Genomic DNA, 13,467 nt, shown 5'->3' on the forward strand with positions numbered 1-13,467 from the left:
GATCGTTGCAATAAACAGATTCATTTTAAGATGAACTGCGCAAAGTTTTTGTAGATTTTATAAGAAAATATTAGTATTTTTATATCATTTGCGATCGTTTTTGATGTTTGAGGTTAGCTGAGAGACAGGATGTTTTAAGATAAAAATTGACAAAACTTGATCGCTGTTAAAACACTCGGATTCAAGTAAAAGTGCGATTATAGCATCTACAAATGCACTTCGGCACAGAGGCCAACAGAATAGAGACACGTAATGCTGAAACTTAAAAGCAATAGCTGATATCAACAACGAGCGAAACAGGCAGCTGCACAACTAATGACGTCATCGCAGCACATATTTTTCTTTTGAGCATTTTAACTGCAATCAAGTTTTGTCAATTTTAATTTTGAAACATCCTGGCGCTCAGATCACCTCAACAATAAAAAACAATCACACATTTTAGAAAAACGCCAATACTTTTGATAAAATCTACTAACATTTTGTATAAGTTCATTGTTAACACAAAGGAAACAACTAACTTGAAATGACTAAATATTTGATGGAAACGCAATGGGCGACTCTTAGCAAATTCCAGGTAATAACAAGTCTCAACTGATGACACTAGGTACACTGTAAACATCATTATGCCTTGGAAATTGTCTGTAAACCTATTTGAAATAGCGCCAAACCTTAGCTATAGCTCAGCCATTCCAAACCAAAACTGCTCCTCGTGCGTGTAGCTTTGAAGTTACAAAATCAATTATTTAACAAATGTCCCGTGGAACCAAACCTATACCTAGGAGATCACTTGACCTCCTTCATTAAGGTACTCAGAAATGAATTTAAATAAAAACCAAGTGTTATTCGTTGAAAACTTCTAATTTATGCACGATGTTAGTCATTAAACCATAACTGTCACGTACAACTTTTATTGTATTTGCTAGGTAAATTAGACACGCTGATTCCGATGTTGTACTCAAAATAAAGATTGCTCCACTAACTTTCAGAGTAATGAAGGCTTTTTTACAGCGTTTTAATATCGGTCTCGAAAACAACAAGATCGACACAACAAGCTCCGCCCATAAATACGTGACGTAACCTAGCTTTTTAGGAACAGAAGTTACGTAGGGATGTTTAGACTGATTTAGAATAATAGAGATGGGTGTTTTAAAATCCATCAATATCTAAATCCAGCCAGTAAAATAATCTCAGTCCTTTCTGAAAGGTAGATAAGCTATTTAACATCGCATATTTAAAAATGAGCTCAAAAAAGTGCGATAACAACGCTAGCTTGTGATAAAACCGCGCTTTTTGAGCTCATTTTTCTCGGCGTTCAGCCTAGTTAAACATCATGTAACAAGCTACGGAGCAATTTTAAATAGTTTATATACCTTTCATAAAAGACTGAGATTATTTAACAGGCTGGATTTAGATAATGGGATTTAAGACGCCCATCTCTATTCTTCTAAATCGGGCTAAACATCTCTAACTTCCGTTCCTGAAAAAGCTAGGTTTCATCACATATTTATTGGCGGAGCTTGTAATGCCGATTGTGTTGTTTTCGAGACGTATATTGGAACGCTTTAAAAAAACCTTAATGGCTTTGAAGGTTAGTCGACCAATCTTTATTTTGAGTACAAAATCGGAATCAGCGCGTCTGATTTACCTAAACAATACGATAAAAGCTGTGCGTGACAGCTATGGTTTAACTGTCAAAGAATCACCATAAAATGCTCTCAACTTCAGCGATGTATAAAAAGAAATCCTTCATGAATCTTCATAAAACTATTCTTTAAGTCCATAATAAAACAAAATATTGTTATCAAATGAAAACTTATTTGTAGTTTGAGTTTTTAAAATGAGTGAATAAAACTGTTGGCAAAGACTGAAACAGGCCATGCCACTAGACAACACCGACCCTCACCTGTTCTAACAGATAGTTTTTGTGCTATAGCTCTTCCTCCTATAACGGCCAGACCAGTGCACAGGAAGTGACCAATGACCCCTCCTAGTATTACTCCTAATAGATTCTAAAATAGATACAGATGAACTAGTACAGATAAGTGCAAGAATGGGCAGTGAAATGTCTCTACACACATACCTATTAGCATAGCCACGATTGGCTATGCTAATGCGTATTATAGGTTTTATCACTCTTCCAGTTTTTTTTATTGTTCAATTACTATTGTTGATTAAAATAAATCCATAATCAAATCAAACATACACCAGTATAATTTAGGAAACTGAATTAAAAATAACGTTATTTGATAAATGGAAGCAAAAAAATTTTGTTTAAATAAATAAATATTTTGGTCCACACTGAATCAAGAGATGCAACTAAATCCCAATATATAGAAAACCCTTCAGAAAAAAAAATCCTTCGCTACTATTAGTGTCACTTGTTATCTCCTGTTAAGAGAACTGTTCTACTAGTATTAACTAACCCACAGATATATGTGCCATTAACATCTACACACATATGACATCCCGATGCTCCTATAAACATTCACTAACTCAAAAACATACATCTTGAGGTTTATATATCCCAAACCCTTACTACGATGGTACATTTTTCAAATGACACAGAGCTACTACATAGACTGATTGCTTGTGATAACACTGTTCAAACTATCGCAAACTCATCTGCATTTACATCAGCAAATATTGTTCTCGTTATCCAATATGGCTGCTAACACGATGAAAGGCCAGTACCGCAACAAGGGCAATGAAAAAATATAAACCAAGCAATCTGCAATAGCCAATCAGCATCACTGTACGGACTGTCATGAATGAATGACGAAATATCGAGATTATTTGACAGCAGCCATGATACATCTGCATCGCGTCGGTGATGTCATCGGTGCACATAGTCTATGAATACGCGTTGAGAGGACAACTCCTACACACTGCGATACAGTGTGTACCGGCCTTTCTTGATATACACTATACGGGATATGCTACTATTGGTACCTGATTAAACAGTAAAAGGAAAAATTTGTTTATTGCAATATAATAGTGAAAGCATAGTATTAGTTTACCTCTCTGGCAGCGAGTACTATAGCAGCTATTTGTGATCTGTCACCCCACTCGGCTAAGAAGTTCAGCGTCGCTGCCTGGATGAATAGCGGTGAGACGCACAGTAAGAATCTGAACCTCGGGTCAGCAGTCCTCACAATGCCCGTCTCTGGATCTTGGGTTACAGATGACTTGGCCTGCAGTTGCTGTAAGTGCAGTCATCATGATGTGAACAACTTAGGCAGCCTACTTCATGCTTATCTTTCTTCGCTGATTGAATTGAAGCATAACTCCTTTGTCTCGAGGTTTCTTTTAAAAATTGCAAAAATTTAGTCAACAAAAGTCTATTGCAAAAATATAATTGGAATTTTAGACTAGCAAGTGGCCCTAAAATCAATAGAATTATAAAAGAAAATGAAGTGTAATAGAAAACTGAAGTCAGATAAGAAAAAACCGATGTAGCATTAAATAGGCCATTTATTTCCCAGAATCGTGCACTTGATCAAATCCTAAAATGACCAAATCGTGCACTTGAATGTGCATACAAATCCTATTCTTTAACATATCAATATAAAAATATCAGAGTTGTTTTTGAACATTTAAATGAATTGATTTAAAACTATTCATAATCATTGTTACGTTGAATAATAATTTCGCTAAAAGAGGTAGGATAGGATAATTAGTTATGAAAGAGAATAAATACTTTTTAATATTCTGAATTATACCAAAACTAAATGTAGAGTTGTCTTCCATTGGCTTTTTCTATCTTTTCTAATTAAAATCTTTCCATTATAAACTTTTAAGGCAGTTTATGAAAGTTAATTGTAAGCAACAAATTAAACAAATTACACTGTTTATACTGTATGTAAAATATTAATGCTTAACTGTTAATACATATAGATAGGCTACAAAATGCTACACGAAAAATAACAATGAAATATATTAGTTACAATTGTTTCCAGCACCGTGGCAGCTGCGGTGGAGAAGGCAGCAAGGCAGAAGTGTAAACAATACCCTAGGACACTTATATTTCGCTAGTATTTTGTTTCGTGAGTAGCATACAGAGTAAAATTTCTATGCAACTTAATTTCGCAGCTCTGATGAGTGTGAAGATATAGTGATGTGAAAATAAATGCAGGGGAACAAACATAATTAGATTCCTCAGGTTCGGTTCACCGGTAGGAAAAAAATTTCAATTTGGGACTAGTTTGTAATTGTAAACCGCAGGTAGAATTGTGTGGCCGAGATCGATAATGTAATTTGATCGCTTGCTGCCTTTTGTTTCTTGGACTATCAATGAACAAAGCTATTTAATTCCGCATTTTCGCTCGTTTGTTATGATAGTTTAGTTTCGCTCATGAAATTTTCGCGAGAGGATGACTCCGCGAAAACGCGAAAGTTCGATGAGGCGAATACATAAGTGTCCTAGGGTAGTTTAAACTTTCACCACCTTGTAACGAAACTGCATACTTACTGAAGGTTAGAAAATAGTCCAAACAAGTTGATAAGGGAGCAGAGATTAACTGATACAGAAAAGTTCGTCGACCACAAATGACAGTAGCAAAAATTCAAGCTTTCAAGAACAGATTATGACACAAATTAGAGCTGCACCACTTTCATTAGCAAACATTTCTACATCAGGTTACTGAATAACAAATTATTATTCAAAATGCTGAACAAAATGACACACTGTGAGTGAACTATGCTTATATAAGAACCAAGAAATGTTTACAGAATAGGGTTTTTGTCATGCTTGTTTTACCTATTAGTACGAAATAAGTGCAGAGAGAGAGGAATTTCATTTTCAATGCTGATATTATTCCACAAGGAGCAGAACTACACACAACTTCAAATAGCCACACATTCATCAAACTGGACATTTTTTTTATTGAATTTTAGTAACATTTTGGTAAAAGGGTCTAAAATATATAAGGGACAATTGTACATAACTAGGTCCAAAAATGTAATTACAAATTATCTTCTCTCTCATTCTCACCAATTTTCTATAGCATGTAATTTATGGGTGTGAGCGCTCAATGAACATGCAGCGAATAACACTATTTTAAAAGATAACTAGCTGGATCTGAGTAGCTTACCTGGTAAGCTCGTAATTTTTAAGCTAGTCTAAATCTTTACTATAATAATTGCCGTGAAGCCAGCTTGCTGTTACGTTACGCGTAACATCAATATGGCCAATAGTATTGTCGCAAGCACTCCACAAGTATGTGCCCTATTATCCCTTAGCAGGGCAAAGACAGCGTAGTGTATTGGGTTAGCTCACGAATCTGCAGACCTAGAGGTTGCGAGTTAAAATCCAAGGCAAGGTGGACTTTTTGTTCCTAAAACTCCATCGCTATAATTGGACAGACAAATGGCGGACTACAAACAAACACTGAAGTTTATAGATAATACTAACATCATCTTCATATTTCTTTAACTCAGCCTGAGTCTCTTCATATTCTTCCTGTCCTTCATCGGGGGACATCTTCCAGCCTACATAAACAGGCAATACGATCAATTATATGACCTCTATCGAATTGTCAAGTTATGAAAAATATTGTGAATACGATGATGATAGTTTAGGCCTCCTATAGACTACACACACAGCTAGCCTGTCTTGAAAACTGTGGTTTTTGCGGAGTTGTTCCCCCGTCGAGCAGGCGAGCAACACAACATCTTGTCACAAGACGTACTGCACCTGATGCATCAGCTGTACTTATAGGGAGTTGTTCTCTTCCGTCTACGTGGCTTGGTTGCGATGTTATGTCGGTCGCTCCATTGGTATTCATAACGAATTTCGCGCAAAGATTTATGTAGAAAAAAATAAGATTACAACGTTTAACCAGCGACCAGTCTCTGCGGTAAACTTTAGTAGAACTTAAGACCGACATAACATCGCAACCAAGCCGCATAGACGGAAGAGAACAACTCCCTATAAGTGCAGCTGATGCATCAGGTGCAATACGTCTTGTGACAAGCTGTTGTGTTGCTCACCCGCTCGACGGAGGGACAACTCCACAAAAACAACAGCTTGTCAAGACAGGCTAACACACAGCCTATATGATGTGAATTGTAATTAAAGAATAAAACAGTTAATTTCAAAAAATGAGTCAATCATAAGATCTTTGCCGCCAGGAATATTGCATTGAACATGTTCAGAGAGAGCTGTGACAAAACCTCAAGCTACCTATATATGCGTGCGTACAAGTGAACATAAATTCTCATTGGCATAACCGACAATGCAATGAAGTTTAAATCGGGTTCGGTGAGAACTCGGCATCTGGAGCATCGCCTGAGACAGTCTGTCAGACAATCCCGGTTCAATGCAAACCAGTCCTTAGTTACGCAAACAATTGAGAGCTTAACTACGGAAACATTTAAAGGGTACGTATTATATTATCAACACTTGAATGCTTTAATCAACTTCTCTAGCATTTGTCAACCTGCTTAGCGTCTCCTTTTATCTGATGCTGATGTCCAAAAAACAAATCGCCAAAATGATAAGACAACTGCTAGCCGAAAGGTAATAACTACTGCAAACACCATTTCATATCAATGATAAAATAAGCTTTTTGTTGCATGACACAAGCATATGAGAGTTCCCAGAAGCATTAGAGGTCAACTGAAAGCATAAAATGTCATGGCATTCAGGGTAGCGAATAACATTATAGATTGGGGTTTAAATAACATGTTTGTGTAATTTGACCAAATACCAGGTTTTCTCAACATTTTCTGGCATGAAAGCAGACAGAAAGACTTATGATTTTTGTAAAGTTTTTACCAGCAACAGTTGTGATGCTATATAATTATATTAAAACCCCTTAAAGTTTTTAACTGCATTACCTAAACATTTTCTGTTTAAACTTGCTATTTGTGAAAGCAGCATGCATTAATAGTTTTCGAACAAATGACTTCAATAACAGCTAATTTTTACTTACAATTTTTTGATTTCTAGTTTGTGTAAAGAAAGAACCACTAACAATTATTTTGAAAATATTATTGCCAGCTGCTTTAACAATTCACCCCCTAACATTCATTCTCTTGGCAGAAAAATGCATTTTAAACACTATTTGTCAAACTATTTATTTGATTTTAATGGCTAACTGTTGTCTCTTTTTTCACTATTGGTGTATGGCCTAATTTGAAAAACATTTCTATTTTGAAATGAAAGTATTGCCAATAAAGTACTATATACAGTATATATAAAGAATTTAGTGCTGGCACAATCCACAAAATGAAACACGCGAACCAATTGGCGGAATTACATAATTACGATGGAAAACATATCGAAAACTTATGTGGGACAATTAAATATGATACAGACTCTTTTGGGTATTTATGCAATATGCTTTGACCTTGACCCACATGTGCATAAGATTGACTTCTCGAGGTAGTAAACTACTCACCAGACTAGTAACTATAAACTGACAACTTATAACTATAACGGACAACAATGCGAATATTTATACTATATCTTCGATGCAATAGAATTTAGGATAAACGAAATGGCCAACAAACTTATTTGTCTCACATTCACGCATTGGTTAGTCTTCAATATCGATTTTGGTAATTCATACATTTGTTTTGTCGAAAGAATGGCTTCCTTACATTAGAGCAAATAACTTGCCTTGCAAAAACTTGTCTCCAAAACTATCCTTTTGTTCGATTGATCAGACCAAATCATTGATGAAAAATGAAATATAATGACTATCTGTATATAAATAAATATAATTTTAAAATGCCGCCAGATACCTTTTAATGTTATCTATTATACAATCGTTAGTCATAATTCACATGGAGATCCATAACAAATGATTGGAGGCCCGATCGGTAAGCCTTGGGATCGATAAGCTTTTAGTATATATCTTAATCTCTGCTATCTAAATTACTCTAATAGACTATACAGTACACCCAACCATATCATATCATATCAACCCACATCATAGCTACACCCCACAAACATAAACCATTGAACACGCGAGACAAGACCATCTTGCCTGTCCTATACTGTATCTAAAACATCCTTATACCATAAGTTTTTTTTATAAATACTAGTTATATTTTATGTATTTTTTCATTTATATATTTTTATAATATGCTCATTTAAATACTATTGAATTCCCATGTTATTATTTTGATTTTATTCAAAAAAAGATTTGCTTTTGACGACACTTGCCATAAAATAATGTTGATCAAAACAAATGTTTTAGTCCGCAATAATAAGCGTGTTGGACATATGTTAAATAGTTTTATTAGATTTTTCAAGGATTACCGGACAAAAAACCGAGCTTTAAAAAATTCTTGTGGGTTTTAATCATCATAATAAGCTTAACGAGTAAGTTTACATCCGAAACCGGAATATTATATTCCAGGTTTCTGATGTAAAGTAAAGGTTTTGGATAAAGTTGTATGCCTAGTCAAGTGCTAGGCATACAACTCAAAGCAATAATGACCGGATAATGATGCAACTTAGACAAAATTTTCGTAGATTTTATTATAGAGTGCCGGTGGGTTTCTATCTTTTGTGATTTTTTTTTTATGCTTGCGGTGATGTGACTGCCGAGATGTTTCAAAATTAAAATCGACAAAACTTGATCGAGGTTTAAACGCTCAGAAAATAAATATGCGAGAAATGACATCATTAGTTAATATCGTTGTGATTGTTGATATGGGTCATTGAGGTCAAGTTGCAGCATTACGTGTCTCTATTCTATCGATCTCTTTGCAACTGCAGATGTTATAATCGAACTTTCGCTTGATCTGAGCATTTTAATCGCGATCAAGTGTCAGTCAATTTTAATCTTGAAACATTCAGGCCATCAAATCGTCTCAAACACCCAAAACAATCGCAAATGATGAAAAAATACCGATACTTTCTGACAACCATAATTCAACCGGTAAGAATTAAAGTTCAGAAATAGATGATGAAAGCCCCCATAAAGCCAATACTAACAGTTGTGCTAAAATAACTCCCAGAAGCAAAAGCTAAGCTCCGTGATATCATCATTTTTACAGCTCACTGCTTGTCACAATCTTCTCTATAGCAAAAGCGGTGTGTATTTGTCCGTTGTTGCACTTAAAGGTTAGGAAAAAATACTCTATTACACAGGAATCTAACTCTGACGTTCCGGTTAGCATTCAGGCGTACTACTATCTGTCTATGACCACCTTGCTGCATTTTGGAATAATTGTGCAATTATTGCACATGATGATCTTTCATGGCACACTAGACTGACGGGTGCTGACAGGTACTGGTCAGCACAGAAAGGAAGCTGGTATATACATCACCCGCTCATCAAGGTCATACATAATATACACGCTCATCTAAGATAAAATAGGGTCATTAGCAACTTCCCAACTAAATTAGCATATAAGGTAAGAGTAAATTTCAATATTTCTACCCGGCAAAGCGGACAGAGGTCAATGTAGTGACATCCGGAGGAGATAGTCTGAGGCAGATGAGAAGAATACGTGATAAGACTGAAATGAAAAGGTTTAAGCCGGCTAATCACGGAGGTTTGCTGCAGCTGATAAAGTGCAGGGGACAATGTCCTCACTTCCAATGCCTAATTACGTGTAAAACAGTGCCTAATTGAGAAGTCATTGATTGCTAATGATTTAAGGCATGAGATGGCTGGTAGAATATCAATGGCATGTAAAGTGACAAGACTTTTATGAAGAGGCATACATAGTCATAGCCTATATCGGAAAATATATATCATGGAATGTGGTACATGATACGGATTCGTTTTATCTGAGTTTTTTAATCGCAATCAAGCTTTGTCAATTTTAATCTTGAAACATCCTGACAGTCGGATCACCTCAAACCTCAAAAACAATCGCAAATGATAGAAAAATATCGACACTTTTTGATAAAATCTACTAAAAGTCTGCAAGTTCATCTTCAAGGCCATTACAATATTTACTATAATAAGAACTGTCTGTCTGAAACGACAGTTGGATGTTGAGAAAAAAGGACGATCCTGACGATCTACCATGACACACCACGACTGCCATAGTGTTAGTACTTATAAAGACCTCAAGACACGACTTTTAATAATGCATAGGCATGCAGGCCAATGCACTTACCTACTGTATTCGACACCTACCTAACGCAGCTGCTGCATACGATTGCACACCTTCATGAAGGTAAAAACTGCAGCCACATTCTTCTAAACGATTGTAATCTGAATGCCTCTCTGGAATATTTCGCGAAAAACATCGGCAAGCGTATCACTTCAAATAATGTTTCAAAATACAAGTCTGTAAATTCTCACAAGCGAGAGCAATGCAAATTCGCTCTAAAGTAACATTGCTATGCAGGGTCTACTACTGCCAATGTTGTCAGTCATCAAATCAGAGAGAAACTTTTGCCAACAAGTGCTAATAAGACTAGCAAGCTGAACAAAAGGGCATGCAATGATGCATACCAGGGCAAACAGGAAACTTAAAGGAGGTGTGACACCGCTTAAGTTTACGTGTTTTACTGTACAGATAAATACACAGTGCGACCCTGAGTTACGATGTTTCTGTTGCGCGATTTTTTCACCATACAATGTGGAACACGATGTTTTTTCCTCCCCGCCGTATGACATCAACAAAAGATTTTTTGAAATTCAAATTTGACAGTCAGTGTGCTGAATACATTGGAACGACAAAGATGCCTATATGCTAATCACCAATATCCCCCCACCACAACGCCTAAAAGTGATACGACGCTCGCTCCCTCTCAGTTCAATTTTATTCGTTGTAAGTTATAGTGAAAACGAAACAGAAAAAAATAGAAGATAAAGTTTTAAACGATGACAAATTTAGAGTTTAGTTTAGCCCTACTGGTATGAATTAATATCGTATGGCAGGTAGCTGGGTCTACTAAACTATTTAGAGTTTAGTTTAGCCCTACTGGAACGAATTAATATCGTATGGCAGGTAGCTGGGTCTACTAAACTATTTAGAGTGTAGTTTAGCCCTACTGGAACGAATTAATATCGTATGGCAGGTAGCTGGGTCTACTAAACTATTTAGAGTGTAGTTTAGCCCTACTGGTACGAATTAATATCGTATGGCAGGTAGCTGGGTCTACTAAACTATTTAGAGTTTAGTTTAGCCCTACTGGTATGAATTAATATCGTATGGCAGGTAGCTGGGTCTACTAAACTATTTAGAGTTTAGTTTAGCCCTACTGGTACGAATTAATATCGTATGGGAGGTAGCTGGGTCTACTAAACTATTTAGAGTGTAGTTTAGCCCTACTGGTACGAATTAATATCGTATGGCAGGTAGCTGGGTCTACTAAACTATTTAGAGTTTAGTTTAGCCCTACTGGAACGAATTAATATCGTATGGCAGGTAGCTGGGTCTACTAAACTATTTAGAGTTTAGTTTAGCCCTACTGGAACGAATTAATATCGTATGGCAGGTAGCTGGGTCTACTAAACTATTTAGAGTGTAGTTTAGCCCTACTGGAACGAATTAATATCGTATGGCAGGTAGCTGGGTCTACTAAACTATTTAGAGTGTAGTTTAGCCCTACTGGTACGAATTAATATCATATGGCAGGTAGCTGGGTCTACTAAACTATTTAGAGTTTAGTTTAGCCCTACTGGTACGAATTAATATCGTATGGCAGGTAGCTGGGTCTACTAAACTATTTAGAGTTTAGTTTAGCCCTACTGGAACGAATTAATATCGTATGGCAGGTAGCTGGGTCTACTAAACTATTTAGAGTTTAGTTTAGCCCTACTGGTACGAATTAATATCGTATGGCAGGTAGCTGGGTCTACTAAACTATTTAGAGTGTAGTTTAGCCCTACTGGTACGAATTAATATCGTATGGCAGGTAGCTGGGTCTACTAAACTATTTAGAGTTTAGTTTAGCCCTACTGGTACGAATTAATATCGTATGGCAGGGAGCTGGGTCTACTAAACTATTTAGAGTGTAGTTTAGCCCTACTGGAACGAATTAATATCGTATGGCAGGTAGCTGGCTCTACTAAACTATTTAGAGTGTAGTTTAGCCCTACTGGTACGAATTAATATCGTATGGCAGGGAGCTGGGTCTACTAAACTATTTAGAGTTTAGTTTAGCCCTACTGGTACGAATTAATATCGTATGGCAGGGAGCTGGGTCTACTAAACTATTTAGAGTGTAGTTTAGCCCTACTGGAACGAATTAATATCGTATGGCAGGTAGCTGGCTCTACTAAACTATTTAGAGTGTAGTTTAGCCCTACTGGAACGAATTAATATCGTATGGCAGGTAGCTGGGTCTACTAAACTATTTAGAGTTTAGTTTAGCCCTACTGGTACGAATTAATATCGTATGGCAGGTAGCTGGGTCTACTAAACTATTTAGAGTTTAGTTTAGCCCTACTGGTACGAATTAATATCGTATGGCAGGGAGCTGGGTCTACTAAACTATTTAGAGTTTAGTTTAGCCCTACTGGTACGAATTAATATCGTATGGCAGGGAGCTGGCTCTACTAAACTATTTAGAGTTTAGTTTAGCCCTACTGGTACGAATTAATATCGTATGGCAGGTAGCTGGGTCTACTAAACTATTTAGAGTGTAGTTTAGCCCTACTGGTACGAATTAATATCGTATGGCAGGGAGCTGGCTCTACTAAACTATTTAGAGTTTAGTTTAGCCCTACTGGTACGAATTAATATCGTATGGCAGGGAGCTGGGTCTACTAAACTATTTAGAGTTTAGTTTAGCCCTACTGGTACGAATTAATATCGTATGGCAGGGAGCTGGGTCTACTAAACTATTTAGAGTGTAGTTTAGCCCTACTGGAACGAATTAATATCGTATGGCAGGTAGCTGGGTCTACTAAACTATTTAGAGTGTAGTTTAGCCCTACTGGAACGAATTAATATCGTATGGCAGGGAGCTGGGTCTACTAAACTATTTAGAGTGTAGTTTAGCCCTACTGGTACGAATTAATATCTATGGCAGGTAGCTGGGTCTACTAAACTATTTAGAGTGTAGTTTAGCCCTACTGGTACGAATTAATATCGTATGGCAGGTAGCTGGGTCTACTAAACTATTTAGAGTTTAGTTTAGCCCTACTAGTACGAATTAATATCGTATGGCAGGTAGCTGGGTCTACTAAACTATTTAGAGTTTAGTTTAGCCCTACTGGTACGAATTAATATCTATGGCAGGTAGCTGGGTCTACTAAACTATTTAGAGTGTAGTTTAGCCCTACTGGTACGAATTAATATCGTATGGCAGGTAGCTGGGTCTACTAAACTATTTAGAGTTTAGTTTAGCCCTACTGGTACAAATTAATATCTATGGCAGGGAGCTGGGTCTACTAAACTATTTAGAGTGTAGTTTAGCCCTACTGGAACGAATTAATATCGTATGGCAGGTAGCTGGGTCTACTAAACTATTTAGAGTTTAGTTTAGCCCTACTAGTACGAATTAATATCGTATGGCAGGTAGCTGGGTCTACTAAACTATTTAGA

The 13,467-nt window shown here is 36.5% G+C and overlaps 1 protein-coding gene across 1 annotated transcript in view; it reads right to left on the reverse strand.

Annotated features, from left to right (window-relative positions):
• Positions 1-13,467, reverse strand: part of LOC137401483 (putative divalent cation/proton antiporter TMEM165) — a 35,186-nt gene that overhangs the window by 643 nt on the left and 21,076 nt on the right. Inside the window, exons 4-6 of the mRNA XM_068087858.1 lie at positions 5,411-5,487; positions 3,018-3,200; positions 1,904-2,009 (exon numbers count right to left, since the gene is read on the reverse strand). Of these exons, the coding sequence (XP_067943959.1) occupies positions 1,904-2,009; positions 3,018-3,200; positions 5,411-5,487 (366 nt within the window). The remainder of the gene's footprint in view (positions 1-1,903; positions 2,010-3,017; positions 3,201-5,410; positions 5,488-13,467) is intronic.

This window comes from Watersipora subatra, chromosome 8, assembly GCF_963576615.1.
Source record: "Watersipora subatra chromosome 8, tzWatSuba1.1, whole genome shotgun sequence".
Lineage (NCBI taxonomy): Eukaryota > Metazoa > Bryozoa > Gymnolaemata > Cheilostomatida > Watersiporidae > Watersipora > Watersipora subatra.